The sequence below is a fragment of the Dreissena polymorpha genome, chromosome 14, assembly GCF_020536995.1.
Source record: "Dreissena polymorpha isolate Duluth1 chromosome 14, UMN_Dpol_1.0, whole genome shotgun sequence".
NCBI classification, from domain to species: domain Eukaryota; kingdom Metazoa; phylum Mollusca; class Bivalvia; order Myida; family Dreissenidae; genus Dreissena; species Dreissena polymorpha.
The window spans coordinates 44,663,260-44,685,071 of NC_068368.1; the positions used below are offsets into that span (position 1 = coordinate 44,663,260).

General features: G+C 34.8%; 3 protein-coding genes across 6 annotated transcripts in view; all 3 read left to right on the top strand.

The window, feature by feature from the left end:
- The window catches only part of LOC127858365 (zeta-crystallin-like), a 274,122-nt gene that overhangs the window by 223,558 nt on the left and 28,752 nt on the right, over nt 1-21,812 (top strand). The window contains exon 2 of one of the 2 annotated variants that reach the window (XM_052395432.1): nt 21,476-21,592. The exons of the other annotated variant lie outside the window; for it this stretch is intronic. Within the exon in view, the coding sequence (XP_052251392.1) occupies nt 21,485-21,592 (108 nt within the window). The 5' untranslated portion in view covers nt 21,476-21,484. The remainder of the gene's footprint in view (nt 1-21,475; nt 21,593-21,812) is intronic. 2 annotated transcript variants of the gene reach the window in all.
- LOC127858359 (DBH-like monooxygenase protein 1) lies at nt 165-11,112 on the top strand. 3 transcript variants are annotated; one of them, XR_008038862.1, is made up of 13 exons: nt 165-441; nt 1,277-1,371; nt 1,731-1,880; nt 3,000-3,176; nt 3,469-3,549; nt 4,149-4,325; nt 6,541-6,661; nt 7,232-7,380; nt 8,034-8,225; nt 9,224-9,285; nt 9,670-9,789; nt 10,387-10,500; nt 10,903-11,112. XR_008038862.1 is itself a non-coding variant. In XM_052395425.1 (13 exons), the coding sequence occupies exons 1-13, from the start codon at nt 252-254 to the stop codon at nt 10,978-10,980; spliced, it is 1,728 nt and encodes a 575-aa protein (XP_052251385.1). In that variant the 5' UTR covers nt 166-251; the 3' UTR covers nt 10,981-11,112. The 3 variants fall into 3 exon arrangements, 2 of the variants coding, with proteins under 2 accessions (XP_052251385.1, XP_052251386.1); XM_052395425.1 differs by having other exon boundaries at nt 166-441; nt 9,224-9,283; nt 9,667-9,810; XM_052395426.1 differs by having other exon boundaries at nt 167-441; nt 9,224-9,283; nt 9,667-9,789.
- The window catches only part of LOC127858366 (zeta-crystallin-like), a 306,504-nt gene continuing 302,767 nt past the window's right edge, over nt 18,076-21,812 (top strand). Inside the window, exon 1 of the mRNA XM_052395436.1 lies at nt 18,076-18,179. The gene's annotated coding sequence lies outside the window, so the exon portion shown is untranslated. The remainder of the gene's footprint in view (nt 18,180-21,812) is intronic.

A 21,812-nucleotide genomic window follows, 5' to 3' on the forward strand; every position in this document is an offset into this window, starting at 1 on the left:
AACCATATTCCTTTTTTATCGTATTTCAATGATATTTTATTTCAGCCTAAATTATGTTCACATCGGTTATTTTTCCTTCACAATTCTAATTAGCATGTCACTCTTCACACGGGCCTCAACAAAATAACACACCACGATATCACAGACTATGCTTCATACGGAAATCTATATAAACTGAACTGAAACCGAAGTCTCGAAGCTTGCTTTATAATCAAAACCATCAAACCAATTGCTAACATAGCAAACTACTCATGCTGCTCATCTGCGGTGCTCTTCTAATAGGGGTGTGGCTGCCCAGGACCCTCGGGGCCTCACAACCGGGACTGAAGACCACTGAGCCATTCGATCACATGGCTGTATTAGATGAAGACGGAATGTACACGCTCTTCTGGAATTTTAACAGCACCCATATTACTTTCGAGGCCCACGTGCAAACGAAAGGTACGTGTTTGGTGTTTATTTTAACATATTTGTTTAATCTCGTATACGTCGGGTTTATTAAAGCCTAGCGTTTATTAAAACGCTATCGAGACTCTTGACGGCGTTGAACCAGTACTTGGTATCTTTTGGGGAAGAAAGGACGTTCAAACAACAGGGAGCTGTTTCGTGCCCTCTCGGTCGCTAGTTTGACACCATACGCACAAGGCAGCGACGACTTGAAGTACTGTTTGTTGGATCAGATGCAGAGAGTATTCATAGGAATGCAATGTATTAATTTTTAAGAATGATATCCATTTGTGGAAACAGGTCAAACTATAGTTTAATATCGTGTTTTTCTTTTTATCTATAAATACATGTATGAGTTATTATAATATTTCCGTATCCAACTCAAATGCTTACTTTGTTATCTGGCTTTTTACACGTTATCTTTTTTATGTAATGAAGTGTTATGTGTCTTATCATCTTATGTTACAGACAACTTTGTTATTTGGCTGCCTTTACAGACAGTTAAATATCATTAAGAAATGTTTGTATTGGCTGAATAACAACAATTACGACATGAATTGACATTTAATTAATTTAAATTATAACTGTTTTTTACTATGCCTAGGCCAGGATCGGTTCTCTGTTTGTGTTCTGTATGACTGTTCGACAGGCCTACATTGAGAACGGAGGAATTGAAAACCGTTGCGATGTGATTTTTACAACAGTTGTAAACTATTTGACTTTTTTATCATTTATCTTGCAATGGATACTTTCAATAACTAACATACATGGAGTACAGACGACTGCAATTATTGCCAATAAATAACCAGTGTTTGATATCATTTTGAAGGATGGGTTGGTCTTGGAATCTCCGGAAACGGGAACATGTTCCCCGGCGACGTCGCCTTAGGATGGGTAACCGATCATGGACAGGTTCACTTTGCTGTAAGTACGTAATCTAGAAGCTCGTTATTAGAGCCACTTCCTCACACAGTTTCGTATTTTGAATGATGCGCTATGCTAGAAAGTCTTTCATATAATTGTAAACAAACAACAACACGTTCATCGCATTTGTGTAAATATATGTATCAGTCCATATGGCCCAACAAAGTGATCTGTGTCTATGTAATATCATAAGGACTATACCTATACTATTATTTATTTTCAATGTACATTTTATACATTATGCCTTTACAGAGATATGGTATTGATATAAAATACACTTTGTAAAACCTTTTACACAAATGATAAAAATAGGCTACGTGTAGACACTAATGAACATCCGATCGGATTGTTTCTGTCAGGACCGTCACACGACCGATCATCGTATGCCTTTAGTGGACACGTCGCAAGACTGGTTCCTACTGCACGCAGAGGAAACAAGCGCTGGTACTGTTCTGAAAATGGTCCGGAAACTACAGACGTGTGACGCCGCTGACGACATAGACATCCACGTAACTATACAAAAACATTAGAGACTGTTTATGGACATTTGAGCTTCGCATTGGAAAATGGGGTTTAATGTATGTGAGTAAAGTGTCTTCCTAGCTTAACCTGCGCAGTTCTCACAGGCTTATCAGAGACGACACTTTCCGTTTGGACTGGATTTGCTTTTAGAAGAGGCTTTCTTCAGAAGAAAGAATTCATACACTCGGAAAGTGTTATACCGGCACAGGCAAATCTGGTGCGACACTGTACGCACATGCACGAAGCCATGTTTTCCATGAGCTTCATTCATTTATAAAAAACAACTATATATAAGAATGAAATATTGCAACATGTTTCTAATTATCATATAAGAAACAATGAAATAACATTTTCAACGCAACACTGTCTTAAAGGTAAGATTTGTTTTAAAGAACAATCATTTCGGACTATTAAATCTCACTAACATATTTTCGCAAAATTTTCTCAAAAATGTACTGTCAAGTATATTGCGGTCAATAAATGCAATCTTGAAAAAAAAGATATTATAGAAGATTGACTCTTCAAATGGTTTCCAGTAAATAACTAACTGCTCATTATACGACAATATATAAGTTTCACATTCATTGTATGTGTTAATTTCTTCACTCGCACAATCTCATTCAACGCTGTTGCTTTGTTTTTTGCTCACGTATTCTTTGCATTTCATATGAGATGCAGTTAAATGCACTTAGATTTGCATCGCTGTTCTAATATCTTGTCTGTTAATGTCTTTATAGGCGGTCAGTGTAACATCTAGTTGATTTTAGTTCACTTCCCTTACCACCACAATAATCAGCTCGCCAAACTGACAGTGATTTAACCATCCCAAACTTTAGAATGGTCTCATCCGGGTAATATAGACTGACCATGTGAAGCATTCCGCACGATATTTTCCTTTGGCTAGTCTTTATCTCAAAAAGCGTCTTTTTGAAGGATATTAGTGCTATGATTGTGATACACTTATTGACACCCTTGTCATGCGTTTAAAAATGATACGAACCATATGCCTATACGTCCCATCGTTGTGTCATTTGTAAATGTTCTTGTACCAACACCACGATATACACTGATGCTTTCGGTTCATTGATTGTCCTCGTGCATTTCAGAATGGCACAAATCGTGTCATCTACGCGTTCGGCTCGGATGACCCGCAGAACGACCGCAGTATCTTGTACCACGGAGCCACACGGGGAACCAAGAGCCTGTTCCTGCTCAATCCGGACAAAGGGGATGGCAAGATCCCGGAGACGAAGATTAAGCACTTCGATTTTCTTAATTTAAACGTAAGGAAAGAACACGTGTTAACGCATCACAGACTTAACCAATAATATTGTTTTTGAATGGTCCGATATAAGGTAAACACACAGTTATTTCGTGTTGGTTTTGGTCAAGTCGTTTTTTCTTATTGTTATGAAGACAGTCAGGCAAGCATAACTCAAATTATGTTTTAAACATTTGGTTTCGTTATACTTATACTACGTTTGCTGCTTTATTTGATATTGCCCTACTTCATAGTAATATATCACATGCATTTATTTAATTCGTTGATACTGTAAACATACATTTCAATTTCAGTTTATGGTTCCAAATGACACCACTACGTACCTCTGCCGAGCATTTATCATGCCTCCGATTGGTAAGCACCACATGATAAAGGTAGGAACTACTGTTAAATACGAAATATAGACTAATTATAGTAAGGATTTCGGATCATTAACAATAGTTTGATGTTACCAAGAATACAAGATATGTTAAAAAAAAACAAATTAAAAATCTTTTAAGATGGCTTATCTTAAAAGAACTCATTAGGGAGTGTCGTGGCTTCGACCAAGAGAGAGTACATCATACATGGATTATAACCTTCGTTTGTACACAAATGATCCGCCTATATTTGCATCTACCTTTAATCGAGATATGCTTTAAGCCATATAGAACATGCACGCGGTTCAAATACGTAGTAATTCTCTAGGCACATGGACGTGTAGTATTCACATTTAAACTATTCGCACAATTGTACAGTCTTTACACGAACCCACCAATGTGCTAGTAGTTTGAAAGCCACAAAACGTTTGTCAGTACATACAAAGCTAACGTTAAATTCAAGTCATACTCTCATTTAATATCTATTGTGTTCCCTACGTGACACTTTTTCTAGCGACAGTGGAAACATGTGTCAACGTTTTTGTACATAATGAATTAATGGGTGTTAAAAAGGTCTAGCGCAATTCGAGATTCGTCTATTTTCAAAATTACAGTTCGAGCCTGTTATCACACCCGGAAACGAGAAGCATGTGCACCACATCTTGTTGTCCAGGTGTAAGGTGGACAACCCAAGTCAGTATGACGGAAAATCTGATTCATGCTACGACTACCAAAAACAGGTCATTCCTAACTGCGGTGATTACATAATTTCCTGGGCAATCGGCGGAGAGGTTAGTCAAATAGTGCCACAGGAAACACTATTTATTGTACCCAATATATATATATAGTATCATATGGTAGTAAAAGTATAGCATCATCTTTACCCTCTTAAGGTAACACTGATCTACGCATGCTTTCCACAATACATTATGTCATAAAAGGAAACTGGGAAAAAAATAAAAATAAATAAAGTCGTTCTGGTCATGTTGTTTAACCTATTGTTTTCCGTATCCGTATATCATAAAATGATCATTACCCGGTACATAAAATATACCCTACTAACAGGATACTTTTGTTTGCTTATTTTTTATGAAAGATCATTTAATTCAGTATTTTTTATCTATTAGTATGCTAGTCATGCATGTGCATTGTGAAGTTTGGTTTTAAATCGTTTAAATGTGTTTATGGTCAAATTTAGTAATTTTTTATTGCAACCACAACAAAACAATTACGTGACGATATGAGCTTGAACAAACCAATTGTTCACACCATTTTGAAATGTTCATCTGTATCTGATGATGGAGTAGTTGGCATCAGACTTATGAAACTATGTTAAAGTGATATCTACTGACCAAAAGTATCAACGCATGTTTTTTTGTATGAGATAATAAATGAATACAGTAGTGCAAATAATTATAGTACGAAGACAGTATTTGGTTCCGATGAATGGATCGACTTTTCTTAATGTTCTTATTTAATCGATCGAAAATACACAATTAAAATTAATAAAACAACACAATTTTATAAAATTTAAAAATTGTCAGCTATATGTCTGTTGTGACATGTTATGTGTCGTTACAACATGAGTAATGCAATGTGACAACAGTCAGCTGAAGCACATCTTCATATAACAGACTAAGATTTGTCGAGGAATCATTGTTTCGGCTCAAGTTCCGCCCAATTTATGGGACTCCGTTAAGCTGTCGCCATACGTCCATCATCTCCATTAGCTCAAATGTATCACATTTTTGCAATATATCTATCATGTCCTCAAGTTTTACTTTTTTTTCCTCAATAATAATAACTTCCCATACAGCCTGCTCTCACATATCTTCCAAGGTCAGCTTCACAAGCATGAATGTAAAACAGGGTGCAGAATCAACGGGGTTTTCAAGGGTTTATACTGCCTCAAGTTATTGAAATATATTTGCAAAAATCTTTAGTTCATAAAACGCATTTTTCTTGCAATTTGTGCCGATATCTTAAGGTATGATAATAACTAAAAACGTCCGAAATCGGTGACACCATTTCACGTACATAATAATAATCGTGTAGAACGAATCGAATTGTTTAACAAGACCACCGGCTATTAAACAAACTAATTCTAAGGTATTTCACATTGCCATAAGATACATAAAAATCTGTCTTTTATGCACTAGTTAAATTATTCAGAAAAATTGTTTAAAAAAGTTAATTGAAATAAAGCACCACTTAACGTCGTGTTAACTTCCATTAAAGTTAAAACGGGGAAACCCCACAAAGTCACGGGATCCTGCAACCTGAAATGTATTTCTGACAAAAGGGACACAGAGCCGTTCCAATAGTCTTGAATAATGTGAGTATGCATCGCAAGGCCAATGCGCAGTTGAGGATCAATTGCACACTCAAAACATATTTAAGTAAGATAAATACTCAAAATCAACAAATATTACGTAAAATATTTCGTAAAATAAAGTTAATGTATAAATAAATCAATGTTCCTCATAGCAATAGCCACACTTTCAACGCTAGATGTTGTATGGTTACACAGATTTAACGGGAAACAAATTGCTCGTTTTTATTTTTGTTGTGGCATAATATAATCCATTTTCTTTTCCTGCATTTCGACCATAATTTGTTAATTTGAATATGTAAATGGTCAAAGCCATTTTGCCGATGTTCCAATAAAAAACTTGGAACTTGAAACTTCATTTCCTGCAACGATGTATATTCGTTCGACACACGAACACAGACTTGGTTCAGGAACATGTGTTGTTGAATGTTTTGTCTCACACAAAATACCATTTTGTATCGTGCTAAATCTTTGTAAGAAACATTGATTTTTATGTGTTAACTTTATTTTTTGAAATATTGTACGAAATATTCGTCGATTTTGTGTGTATGCGGGCTTTTAAGGTTCGTTGAGTAGTTTACGTCATAAATCATGTAGATAGTATTTTGTATATTACAACATTTAGCGTTGCAGACACATGTTATTGAATACTTTACTTTCCTTTCCTTATAAAGTCATTTTACCTCCCGGCTAACGTTGGATTCTCAGTCGGTGCACCGGAAGATCCGGTTTTGTACCGGATGGAAACCCATTATGACAACCCCAATGGCAGAGACGATATCCTTGATAACTCAGGTAACTTTTCTTGAGAATTACCATCGTCATCAGAAGCAGAAGCAGCAGAAGCGGCAGCACCAACATCATCTCCTTCTTTTTTCATGACAATCAGCATCTTTTTTTCAAGTACCCATATTACCTATCATTAATGATGTCATAAAAAACTTTCATTTATCATTTTTTAACGGAATCATGAAAACATCCATTGTGTGTGTATCGGATAATCATCATCATTATCATCAACTCCATCTACAATCGTTTATTAGGCTAAAAACGACAGTTGGTTTTTAAAAAAAGGTGATTAATTAAATTCAAGGAAATGAAATACGCTTCTGTCTGCTAGCTTCACATATATGAGCCAAATTCTCGGAAAACTGGGTTTAATGCATGTACGTTAAGTGACATCCAACATAAGCATATGCAGTCCATCTGTGAAGACACTTTCCGCCCAAACTGGATTTTTGTTAAGAGTAGATTTTCTATAAACAATAAATTCCATGAAAACGGAAAGTGTCGCCCCTGATAATCCTTCGAGGACATGCAATAAGCCCAGTTTTCCCAGAACGAAGCTCATATTCAAATTCCAAGGCATACGCATCACACTGACCTCTGAGCTGCGGGCCCAAGAGGCGGGCATGCTGGTGATGGGACTGCTAACCTCTTTCAAGCAGGTCGTACCCCCGGGCCAGAGCAACTTCGTCTCAAGGGCGTTTTGTCGGGATGACTGCATCAGGCTGGTCAGAAGTTGTGTTTTTAACAACACTAAAGTAGAAGTACTAGTATATAAAACGTGTAATCAACAAAGTTTCTGGTTTTTTTTATAAACAACAATACAGGAAAAGTAAAATATTAAACATGTGATCATAAACGGAAGATTGTATATTATTAACTGCGCGAGACCGTTGATCGTGCATGCACGCGTATAGCTTTGCTTATTAAATATCAAAGTTAGATGTAGGTTACAAATACCGCATTCTCTTTTTTCATACCTGAGTTTCATCTCAGGTAATTGTGAATTTCTTATATAAGTATATGCAAATGGGACTTACAAACACTCAATTCCCTCGCAGTGGTAAAAACTCTACCAGACTTAATACGCTATATTCACATGTAAAATCAGTCTAGATTTTTAAAGTTTTTTTAGTGTCTTGCGTTTTCCTGCTTACGGTAAATTATTGTTTTATGTCTGCATGATGCATTCGATAAAATTGATTTTAAAAAAGACTTCAAAATAATATACAAAAACAATTTTTATTTGAATCCATCGTCATTACGTGTTTTGGACACTGTTGTGCGAATGATTAAACTTGAAAAACTCGACGACACATAATAATAACAAACAAAAATTCAACCCATCAATCCTTCAGCTTTGTTCTTTCCCCGTTGTAAGGGACTCACACAGGCAAACATTGCGGAGTTCAAGATCTTTGGCGTCCTTCAGCACTCGCACCTCGCCGGTGTTCGAATAACCACACGTCACTTCCGGGGCGGAAACGAGCTTCCGCCTATTATCGATGATCCGAACTACGACTTCAACTTTCAGGAACTTCGCAGATTACCGAAAGAGATCGCCGTTCACCCGGTATGTAATCGTATTTCGAATTTGTTTTATAGCTAGATTTCAGTTAACACACATATAAACATACGGATTGTGTGTAATTTATTTTTTCCCAGAGAGCTACACATTTGATAACGATGTATGACTGCGCATAATATAAGACAAGTAAAGTTTTCCAAATAGTATAGACTGAGTTGTAGGGTACAAATACGAAGCAACACTTACATATTTTGATAACTCTGTTATATTGTTTACATAGTAACAATAGAATCAAATGAACAAAAGCTATAATAGACAATAAACATTCTAAAGATATGAACTGCTCATCGCTTCACATTTTTATGATACAAAACATATTAAATACATATGTATATTTAAGTAAACCTTATTTATGCTTAAAGGGACCTTTTCACAGATTTTTGCATATGTTGAAGTTTGTCATTAAATGCTTTATATTGATAAACGTAAAGATTGGATCTAAAAAGCTCGAGTAAAAAAACAAGAATAAAATTACAATAAAAAAGTAACCCTCAACTAGGCTCGTACCACTGAGCACTGGAGTAAAAGTATATCGCTTAGACCACTTGGCCATCAGTGCTGATAGAATAAGTGATGTATTTATACTTCATATAAGCAATCTTAGTAGTATCACAAAACATAACGACAACAACAGAACTCTCCAAATGATTCAATCGTTTCGTGTTGCAGCGCAAATATAATGTTCCGGTTTTTAAATCGTCAAAAGGTGCATGGTAAATATTCAGTTTCCACACAAATATCTTAACTACAACGAAAATTTGCGAATCCGAAACTTTTTTAAATATTTTCTTCAATTTACCAACACGGGAAAAGGTCCCTTTAACATAATAGCATGCTTAACATATGTCTATTCTAAAAATGTCGATTATTTGTCAATTAAGTTTGGACAAACTACTTTTCTAGTGAAGCAGCTTTCGAACAAATTGTCACTATGACAAGTTCTTATTAATCAGTCTACAACTTTTCTATTACTGCTTTTCCAGGGGGACAACTTCCGAATAGATTGCCACTACAACACCGTCGGAAAGTCACAGCCTGTCTTGGTAAGATGCCAAGTATTTAAAATTATATTTATATGTTGTCCTGATGTCATGGGTTCGAATTTTTTTAGGTTTTTCCCATAGACACAAATTATTTGTTCTAGTCCATGGAAACAGACTCGAGAGCGTTTCAAATAAGATTAAGGCTTTCGCACTGAATCGAGCTATAATAAATATGTATACAAACTTAACCATCTTTCCTTCTCAATCCCTGTTTATGGCTAATACACGGCGCTTATGAATGATACTATGCAGGAATGCGTAGGAATTAAACAACGAGCGCGTCGGTAAATGACTGTGGTTACATAGAATTTCTATAGACATTACAAATTGAACAATACATCTACTTTGAAAGAAGACTTTTAATAACGCTATGTTTATTACAGGGCGGACTGGCCACCACCAACGAGATGTGTTTATCGTTCGCCTACTACTACCCGAAAACACCACTTGCCAACTGTTTATGGAATCCGACCTATGGAATGTCCGGGGCCGATGGTGATGCAAAGGTATATTATTACATGCGTGCAGTAATATTATTTTTCACAGATATATTAAATTGATGATTGTGATTGGCATAATGATGTTTTCGCTTGGATCGTTGACGAATTTGTTGTTCGTGGATACTGATTGTGCATGTCGAATGCTCAATGCGATCACACTCGTCTTGGACAATGTCTACGAAATTACTATTTTGTGTGAAGAATCCACGTGGATTATCGCACACGCGAAGAAGAAATAGCAATGCTTATTTTTCGACTCATTATCAAAACTGAAACATACAACATATGACATTATATTTAATTATTTTCGCATTTCTAATACCCTGATGTTATAGATCATATAAGAAAGATAACAAATATTAAATTAAATTTCATTTAAATATAACTCTAATGTACTGTAAATAAATTATGTCTCAATACGAATTAAGGGCTGTTTTATTTCATTTACCAGTAAAAGCGCTATATGTTCAATTCCTGGTGCTTTAACTGAAGATTTTCCAAACAAATATTAGAGTCTTAAATGATGTGCATAATACACAATAAGACACAATTGTCGAATTTTACTTACAATCACTATCCCTCTTTTTTCCCTACCCACTCTAGACGTGGCAGATGATCCAGAATGCGGACTGGTCGAATAAGACCGTGGTAGACTGGTTCTATCAGCAGCAAAGCACCGGACCCGGATATGAATATTGCGCTGGAGACAGTTTGAAGGTAACCAATCTATTTAGAATTTAATCACTCTCTAAACTGAAGAACAATCAACGGAGAGCAGTTGGTAAGCGCGTGAATGAAGTACTAATTGATGTATTCATCATTAACGACAATTGAGAACAATATGTTTATTTGTTCATTAAAATTGATATTTTCGTCGTACGTGTTTTGCTAAATATATTTCTATTTAAGTAGTAATTAACTTTATCAATGACTTGATATCAAAACTAATCCGTCATAAACTTAATATATTCAAATTACAATTTGATTATGTTCGTGGGTTATTTGTCATAATGTATCACGCTGTTTTGCATTCAAATAATTTACAATTTATTTGCTCATATTATTTCAGTTACTATATACAATACAAAATTATTGGAGTTCCTATTATTGCAATTCTAGATTCCAGCCAACTTCGACTACACGTTCACTGGCTATCTACCGCCTCATGATTACGTCGAGCCTGACACGTGCCCGTAACGGACCGCCGTTCCTGATTAGACAGTCATGAAGTACATGCTCGTTGTAAACCGACTGTTCTGATAAGACTGTATAAAGAATATCAATACAAAAAAACAACATTTTCGTACTTATTAAATGTATGCACTTGAAGTCTTAGACTTATATTGTGCTTGTGTGCGTGCGTGCGTGCGTGCGTGTGTGTGTAAAACATTCATAGACAAAAAAGCTTCACATGTCTATGTTAGGTCTAGATATCGACAGGGGCTTGTGTGTGCATGTTTTACAAATAATTTTTTTTTATTAGACAGTGATTGACAATAATGATAAAAAATATGTATAAATCAGATAAATGTACTTGTTCACATATCACATTTACATGATACACAAAGTGTAAAGCTATGGACACACGAACACACTATACATGTTAAGTAAGAAATTTATTAACATCAACGTTTCTACTTTTGTAAACACTCAAACACATGTGCTAGTGTCTAACCATTAAACATTACATCGAAATAATTGCACTACACCGCATACGTTGTGTTCATACGCGTATATGTCGCGTGCAAAAGTTGATCATAAACTGTTGAATTTTGGCGTTTAAGACATATTGCGACTTAAAAGTTAATAAATTGTATAGGTGCAGAGAAACAAGTCAGGGAATACACTTGTGTTGATGATGGTGGTGACGGTTTTGATTGTGATGCTGTTAAGGATGATTGATTGATGATTGCTGATGATTGATGATGGTGATGATGATGTTTACAAATATGAATATGATGATGATGAATATGATGATGATGAATATGATGAATATAATGATGATGAGGAAGATGATGAAGAAGAAGAAGAAGATGATGATGATGAAGATGATGATGAGAATGAAGAAGAAGAAGAAGAAGAAGAAGAAGATGATGATGATACCTTGGTGCATTCCTTGACGAATTCATTACGGCTTAACAAGGCTAAAGATTAAAGAATGCGTAAAAAGCGAGGAGTGGTAAAGTCCAGTCATTCACTAAGCTATCACCGCCGTGCCTGAATCCAAACCGCACCACCACCACCATTGCATTATTATCTTGATTCATTCGAATTACCAAAGGGAAATTACTACATGGAAGAACGAGTAAGAGGCTCATGGGGATCTATCTACCTTTCTTTAAAAAAAACCTGAATTATTGTTCGAGATATGAATAGTGCACAATTGGAATAACACGAATAAACCAAAAACAAAACTATGAACATATGCAAGGAAGAGATAAGGAATATTTAAGCATAACAGACCGTGAAAATCACATCAAACAGCATAACAATGTAAATACAGTGTCATAAACTCAGGCACACATTTTGAAAACTTCATGTATTTAGTAACGTCTTTACGATATTCATATATATTTCTTTTAGTCAGAACGACAAACACAATCTGATATTTACTTGTGTTTTTTTTTCCGCATCAGCAAGTTTGCCTTTTTTCGATTTGGTGTATACGTGTTTTTGATGTTATTAATTATTGAATATTTCATTACAAAAATTGCGCTATGAAATGGAACGAAGCGATACAAACATACTAAAGACAAATAGGTTAATTAATATGTCTGCACTCTTTAAGTCCGCCTGTAGCCTAGAAGCTTCTCCATTTACATCGGCTCCTCATGGTAGAAGACGGTGGAATCGATGGGAACAAAATAATTTGACTTTATACCAAGATAAGGTCTGAACGAGATCGATTTTAGTGCACGCTTAATTTTATGTTAGAATCTTCGATAGAAGCAAACAATGTCATCCGCTATTGGATTAGTGTGTTAGTTCTTGGGTAAAACCCGTTTACTGAGGTTGTTTTTTGCCTGATAAACAACGCATGATTTGTTATGGAAAGGTAAACATTTATCAAGTTGTGTTTCCGGTATTATGAAATCAATTGCTTAATTATTATATTTGTTCGCGTACTCTACAGTCTTATAAAATTATCTAATTATTTACAATTAACGTATACATGCGGTAAATGAAGAAATAACACCGTAAATGTTTTCATTTATATGGAGTATTATTATAGTTATTTTTTAATTCATGTTATAATTTGAAGCTAGTGTGCCCAATTGTACAAATTCATCTTTGATGCAGACGCCTTTATTCCCAAGTGTCCAAGTATGATGCCACTTGTGGCGCATTAATCGGAAACGTGTGGACTTCCGGAGAAACCCGCGTTCATTTAATTCAAAACATGCGTTGATTTCCACGTCGTTGTTACATTATTACGTAACATCTGTTCAATTTTCGGGGAACATCTCTTTATAATTAATATCTAGTGCGCCTGTAAAGCAGTGCACGTTTGGAACATACACGCCTTTATCGTCTTTTTCTAGCATTTCTCCCTTGTAAAAGAATGAAGAGTTGCTACTCCAGTCGGTATTGTTTTGCTGTCCCGGTGTTCATAGTTTTAATTCCTATGTACTTGTTAAATTCTCCTGTTAGAACAGCGGGACCAGTGGTTTTCATAACGCTATCCGCGGAATTTATACATGTTATGTTCGGTGGTTGTTTTAAGTTATTGAGTACTTGCTTGAAGAAAGGATGCTTAGCCTTGCACATCATAATAATCGCATTGTTTATCTCATATGGCATCCCAAAAAATAATACCGAATGTTCGAACGGCTCTACCGGAACAACGCAGGCATACTTCATTGCAGCCCGATCCAGGGGTCGCAGAGACTCGATATCAATGTCGGCATTAACACCTCCAAACTCGTACAATAATGAATACCGTAGCATGTCGGACCTTTTTATATTTTCTACAAAACCGTCCCAGATATTCAACAAATGAGGATGGAGCTCTGCCAAAAGCTTCCGGCCGGATTTGTCTGTCAAAAATGATACTTCCATGTCGGGTGATTGTCCACAAATGAACGAACGTAGTCAGCAATTTGACGGGTATAAGATTGTCCCTATAAGTCTGGTGAATGATGTGGGGAATTATCGGCTCACGTCCGGACACTGCCGGAAAATCTTCGGTCACTTTCGGCTGTAAATAACGGAATACCTTATCGAATGTTTTGGCTAATTTATGAACGATAAGTTAACGTATAAACCATTGTATGTATTGCTCTTACATGTTCATCCGTTCGATATTAACTATATAGGGTTTGAGAGATCAGGGCCTGTGATGACACAACTTCATAGATTATTTGTATAACATTTCTAAGTCTTTTCGTTTATTCATATGCGTTAAAACATTTAAAGGTTTCAAACGTGAGACTATTTCTTACATATTGGGTACATTCATTTGTAACAGAAGTCGTAAAATTCCATACGTCTAGAACATTTGTAGCTGACCGTTTTACTGAGCAGATTGTGAACAACACGTAATTTTATTCGTTATATAAATAACTTATAATAATTAAAATAAATCTAAATAAACTGGCAAAACACAGATCAAGTCGACATTGCTCAAGTAAATTATACCTTATATGTAACTGAATTATGATACCTTATATGTAACTGAATTGTGATACCTTATATGTAACTGAATTATAATACCCGATCGTTCGCGTAGTATCGCAATAGTATGTACACTTTTGCATTTAAATTGCGTATACTTATTAAAAATACGCGTTCGTTATTTCGTCTAAATTATACGATCATCTATGAATCAATACGTCGAATTTCCTACATATGCGTCATACATATTAACACACTATACACGAATTCAAGACGCATATTTGGTTCGTCATATTTTGTAATACACTAACTATAAAAACAAAAACGTATCAACTCACGTTTTAGCTTCATCATGTGGAGCTAAATGTAACAAGAAATATCTTTAAAAAAGATATACGGCGTTGATTTTGGTCGATGTTTATGAACGATCAAAAGTTATCTCTATGAGATAAAAAGTAGCGGATGCCTTTTTTCTGCGCAGTTCTTAGCTACATCACAAGCAAATCAATTACGGGGTGTTGCGCCAGATTTCGTGGCTTATTTTGCTTTATGTGATATTATTACTCAGATATCTATATTTACAGAATAGAAAAACACACGAAACATGAAAATAAACGAGTGCATATAGGTCAGCCGGCAATACTCGAATATTATTTAATTGCATAATTATAGTATAGTGAATTATTGTGCTCATGCTTAATAAACTGGTCTAAATGGATAAATATTTCTAATTAATTTTATCAATATTGGTCCTTATCATGCAAATGTTGAAAACATATTAAAAATCGATGATTGACATACCACAATAATATCGCCGAATATCTTTCTTTAGTATCTTTCTGATCAAAACAGACTTCAAGTGCACAAAGTTTACGAGACGGCGTTTATATGAAGGAAAACATAGGAATCTATGCTATTTTTGTCTGATGAAGTAAATAGTTCGTTTAGTCGCTTTGTCGATATACAGATTTCTGCAACTGACCGCAAACTGACCTTGATATCTTGCGGATTGGAATGCGATGCATTAAAGTTAGGTAACAATTCTCTGCTGAAACGAAGGCTTGTTTACGCCAACTGTACACGACCAAGGCAACAGCTGTGCCTAAAATATTTCAATGAAAAGATCGCAACCCCTTCTGCGAACTCCGGTGATGAACTGTATATAAACTCTGACTTTCACACACTGGCCGCGAATTGACCCGAAACCTCGCGGGTTGAAATGCAATGCAAGAAAGTACTAAATATGAGAATATAGCCTTTACTATAAACGCTTTTGCGCTGGTAATTCTCTGAAAATAAAAGGTGAACGCACACACTGTATTTATGTCGAAAATTGATTGTAAAACTGTTCTATCTATTGAGCCTTTTCATCAGAGATAAAATTGTTTCATGCAGTAAAACAGTGTTACAAAGACGCGGATATGTTTCCAATGTCCTGGTGTTATACTCAAATCAGCCAATGGAATAAATGAAGTGTATTCATTCGTACCTAGCCGCGGGAAATTTTGTTTGTATATTATTGGACACTTACAAAGGTCAAGTCAGGGTGAAAAGCTGGCTTAATACAGCTTACGCCGAAAAACGATTTATTCAGTTTATGTAACGATATCAATCAAATTGTTCTTTGTTTAATTCTTCAATTACAGCTCTGTTATAAAGTGACATCCTTCAAAAGGTGTTCCAAATGTCAGCTTCACCCGTATCTACACGGATCCAAACGAATATAAGTATGCATCCAACGAATAACTTATTCCCTGGTTAATTGATATCAACGTCCATGATATGCTCATGCGCAGAAATCGAATGCTGGCGTGATCCTAATATAGAAATAATTTGAGAAAGTTTAAAGTGGGGTAGAACGAGTACATGAGAATAAAAAGATACACTGCAATAAAGCGTAACAATTTTATCTTGTATTGCGTTTAGACGCCTACGACGCCGGGACAACAACAAAGACATCGTGAAAAATGATATCTACAACGGTTATGGCTAAGAGTATTAGTACGATAACTATGACGACGTTCATAGAGACGTTTAAATCGGCTATGACGACGTTGACACATACAACGGTAATCTGTAAATGGTCTAAATACATATGTGTAATAATAACATGTGATATTATTTAAATTACATAACATTGATCTCCAATTAATATATAACTAGCAAATAAATGAAAGGAAAACTAAATTCCATTAAAAAATAACGGTATGGTTTTACATTGTCCTTGTTCACTGAATTAACCCATCAGATTTATAATATTCTCTCATACTAAATGTACACATGCATTAACCCACGAAGCACATTTAGAAAAGATGCAAACATATTCCTAACACATGAAATGCCGTATAGACCTCTACTTACAAAACTTCTATCTCACTTTGTGAATAACACATTTCCATATTGTCAAGGTGGTATATGGTACATTAAGGGAGGTTAGCATGTTGTAATTGTGATGAAACGTGAAGCATCGTATTTGACCCGGAACTTCCCGCCACAATTGCAACTAAATTGTTCTAGAACATCTGTTTGAGTATGTCGTCCTTGAAGTGAGTCGCGTCCTACTTTCGAAGCTCAACACCGAAGAGACTTAAGCTTTAAAAGATGTCTATGGCGTACCACTTGTGTCAAAAGTCAACAAGACCTACTAGGTAAAAAGAGAAATGTACTTCGACGAACAATATGTACATCGAAGTACATTTTGTTGTACTTCGACGTAGAAAAATGTACTTCGAAGTACAGTTTTTACCGACCATTGAGTGTCAGCCAATCAAAAGACACCTTAATTGAAACACAAGAAACTGCAAAAGTTGAGTCCACATATTTGATGAAATAATGCCAACTTTTCGATATGATAAAAAATTTACACTTCACCGATGTAATGTTTGCACATTTGATTAAAACTATTTCACTATTAATTGCATATTTATATTTAATTATATTTCAATTTGATTCCATCGGTGAAGTGTAATTGCTTTGGTACACATCAAAAGATTGGCATCCTTTCATCAATTATGTGGTTTTAATTTGTTGCAGTTTCTTGTGTTTCAATACAAAAGTAAGATTTTCATGCATTCATGCATCTTATATGCATCATTTAGCAGTTAAATATAGCTGTCAGAGTTATATATTAAATCTAGCTGATACTGATACGTGTCAAGACTCATCGACGAATTGGTTGAAACGTCACAAAATTATAACTTCTCTAAAACAAACCAACCTATTTTCACATTCATTAAAATGAATACCGTCAACAAAATACTTATTTTTCATTCTTTGTTATTTATTTTTTTCAATTTTTATATTTGTATTAATTTTGTCCTCAATTAAAAAGAGATTTTAAACATTTATTATGAATAAATCTGAAGGAAAAGCGGCTAAAGAGACGAGTGTTTTGATTGGCTGTTCAGATAATTTGTACGTCGAAGTACAAACAGGTATGTCGAAGTACAATTTTCCAAGTACACATTGTACTTCGGGGTACTAATATATACTTCGAAGTGTATTTCATAATTTTACATCGAAGTAAAATTTTGTACTTCGAAGTATAATATGTTATGTTTACCTAGTAGGCTACATAGACTTTCGACCAAAATGGTACGCCATAGATGTCAGCCCAGATGTGCATGTAATTTAACAGTCGTGAAAGATAACGCGTGTAAATATCTAGAGCGCGTTTCTGTACGAGGTAAGTTATACATCCGATACAAAGCGTTTGAGGTTAATTCACCTACTGTAGTATTGGATATGAAACGGGTTGACTTTGGCCGACAGTTGTTATAAAGGTAATATTTCTATTTTGAAGCAATAGTGCAATTTTCGAATAATCACTTTCAGATGTAATGATATTAATTGTTTAGTCTTTATGTAAATAAAATGCAATTATCGATCATTTCATGTTATGTTATTTAGGATTAGTTGTCAGTAAAACTATCTTTGTCTTAGCGGTCAAAAAAATCTGATAAAATTTCAGCGATTCTTTTTGCACATTTGTGGAAAGTACAGGTTTAACGTGAGTTGGGAAAAATGGTGCAAACACATTATCAAGTTGTGAAAATTCGCGTCGTGAAAGCTCCAGACTGGGAAAAATGGATCTTTTAAATTGGTGCGTAATTGCAAAAAGTCATCTAAATGTTCTTTGTTCTGCCTTTTTGCAGGAATGTTCAGTATCAGTGCTTATTTTCTAAGCTTACTTGCAGATAATGCGCTTTTGGAACGAAATTGATGAGAATTTCATTATTGTAATTTTTCGGACGGAAAATTGGAAATTCGTAATGTTTCCTGAATGGGAAAGTGGCTTTACAGGTAATTTATATCGAAGGAAAAACATCGCAGAATGTATTTATATTTGTTTGAGTTGCAAGGTCTGAAAACGTACTAACACTGAAAGCTTCAATGGACTTTTTCACATTTTGTCAAAGCGACAATTAATAAAAAGCCATGCCAAGGATTGAGAAAAGAATGCATAAATCATAATTACCGGTAAACAAGAACATTCCTTACTGAGGAAAATGATAACAGTATGGTTTTGCTTATTGATAATCAGGGGTAGAAACAGTAACTATTGTAACTCTTTGCAATTAATCGCATAATACAATTTCCCAATCAACTTTTCAACGTTTCGATGGGTTAATTTTGTGTACGTCTGCTTGGTTCAAAGATAAATAAAATTGTTAAAATTATTGTTGCATTCCAGATATTTAGTTTGATTATTGTTTGCAGTCAGGCTTTTCAATGTTTGTATTTTAAGAGTTGAACACATTGAATTAAACAAATAGACAGTGCTTGAAAATAACTGTACAGTAGTATTTATTCATTTTTGTGTCGTAAATTCCATTTATTCAAAATGATCAAAAATACATTGAGAGTTGCTTTTGATGGTATGTCTGATCTTGATCATGTTTTTTTTAATAAATATTAGTGCTATCTAACTGGTTTTCCGCGGTAATTCGTTTTTCGTTTAAAACGTTACAAGGAAATGATATTATGGCAAATATGATGTTCTTTGAAATTCATTCATCCGATATATGTACAAGCCTTGACACGATTAATGATCCCATGAGTATCGCGAGAATACAGGATTGTTGTGGTATTTCTCTTTAAATGCGGACTCTTGTTAACAGGTCCATTTCACAGTCTATAAATATGCAATAACATAGGCTTTAAAATCAATTAAGATTTATGCTTTAACATGAATTTATTGTGTAAGAATTGTATTATTTTAAAAGGTACCGATTCTAGAAATGTTTTTAAAGTTGCTATCAAAGAAATTAATTTTAATACATGACATTTTATTGCTAAATATCGTTGGAATGTTTTATTATTAAATGTATTGACAGCTTCGTGAAAAGACTCAAAGATGTGTCTTTGATAATCACGTTCGCCATATCTGCCCTGTTTCCAGCTACCGTAAATGTAAAACGTGTGTGTGCTTTAATTACCTCGCGTGAAAGTATACTCATTACAATTTAATACAGCTACCGCAGAAAATAGCTACAATATGGCAAGTCATAAGCAGTCTACGCTGGTAGGCAATATGTGCATGAGGAACTTTTCCAGCCTTTTTCGCAAAACAGCTTAATTTTAGAGAGATTGCATGAGAAAGAAAAAAGTATCATTATTTGCACTATTTTGATTTAGAATATATGAAGTATCTGGACAAGAAAAAGTCGAATGTAATTTTTTCGCAGCAAAGTTTTCTTACAAATACGGAAGTATAGGTGCACTGGCGAATCACATTTAGCTGGTTCACAAATCTGTTTGTTTTGATGTCAGCGAATCACAAGACGATGACTTATTTTACGAAGCATAAGATGTCTTGTCGGACATGGATAAGCTTCACTATGAAGTTAGCTATAATGTGCGGACCACTGATCTCAAGCCGACATTCACTGTCGACGTTAAAACTTGCATTGACTTATGTCGATAGCTAAAACCATCGTATGAAGTTCCTGGCACAATTGTAGGGTCAAAGTGTGTTCAAATTGGGCGAGGCTGAACAAACGAACTGACTTGTTTACATGTTGCTGCAGACGAAACTACTTACGATTTAAACTCTGATTTACATTTGATGTGAATCTACTTTATGTATAAACTGTTTAAAATTTGCGTTATGTATCTGAGATTCCTTTAAGAACCTCTTTTCAATAAATGTATTAAGATTTTCGAATGTCGTAATTTTCTTTTGCTTATCACTACAATTAAATGCCAATTAACTAGGAAAATACTTTCCATTTTCACTGATTTTATTGATGGAATATACATCCTGAAATATGCGTCACTGAACTACACCATCTTTATTAATTATATATTGTACGTTTGTGAAGCAAAGTGCTTTTTTCAAGCCATTAAATAAAACTATGAAATATGTCATTACCACGAAGCGTAGATTGCAAGAGACAATGTTTTCATCCGCAATTATCCACACGTAAAGGAATTGTGTTCCATTGAACTTATTAATATTTTTTCCTTCACTGTAATGAACTCGAGGAAAAAACTATATGTACACATGTAAAGCTATTGAATGAAAGTGAACAAATGCCATGACTATGAAGTACAGATGTGCAAAAAAAATTCCAAGCAGTGATCGACACGTTCGTGAGCCATGTTCCCTTTAAAATAATCCATTTATTTCTCAGTTATGATCCCTTTAAATTAGCAAAAGTCATGGCTGACTTTGTAAACAAAATAACGGTGTTGGCTTTTCAGTCATTTTTTGAATAAGCTATTCTTAAAGTTAAGCCTAATTCTGTAAATTTGGCATGTTCAGTAAAGTGTCCGGCAAAGGGTTTTTTCCTCCAAAAATATGGTGCAAGATGCCTTATTTAACATATATAAATAACACAAACTATGCATTTCCTTAAACACTCATCATCATTAACTGCTATACCTTTAAAAAGCCATTTAGATTAAATATGATTCATTAACAGAAAGTCAAAAGCACCAGGCTGTGGGGGTTCTCTTGTGGTTTGTTATAATGGTTGGCTGACTCGATCACAATACTAACATTTATGACGATTTTATATTTCATAATACGAGTTAAATGGTCATCCTTTAAATATTGTTTGTTTCCTTCTATCAGTTATAAACAATGTCTGGACGTAAAGAGATGCGGGCCATACGTGTTGCTAACTATGGTGGACCAGAGGTGTTAAAGGTCGATCCCAAAGTTCCAGTACCAGTACCTTCTGATACTCAGGTATACTTGTTATAACTGGCTGCAAAACCGGATCAAAAATATGTTCTGATATAAAATATCAAGCTTATGATTGAACATGACTGCTTTGACTTGAGAGAGAATAAATGTGATGGTTTCGTTAGGTGAAGCCAATATGTATAACTATATTTTGTCATATTTAGTTATAAACTACCGTTATTTATATAAATAGTTTTCACGCACTAATAATTTTCGGACATAC

Excerpts from the sequence above, each read along its gene's own strand:
- LOC127858359 (XM_052395425.1), top strand. The coding sequence starts at position 252 with ATGCTGCTCATCTGCGGTGCTCTTCTAATAGGGGTGTGGCTGCCCAGG. Across the intron at positions 4,326-6,540 it reads CCTGGGCAATCGGCGGAGAG|TCATTTTACCTCCCGGCTAA; the intron begins GTTAGTCAAATA and ends TTCCTTATAAAG. Across the intron at positions 9,811-10,386 it reads TATATTATTACATGCGTGCA|ACGTGGCAGATGATCCAGAA; the intron begins GTAATATTATTT and ends TACCCACTCTAG.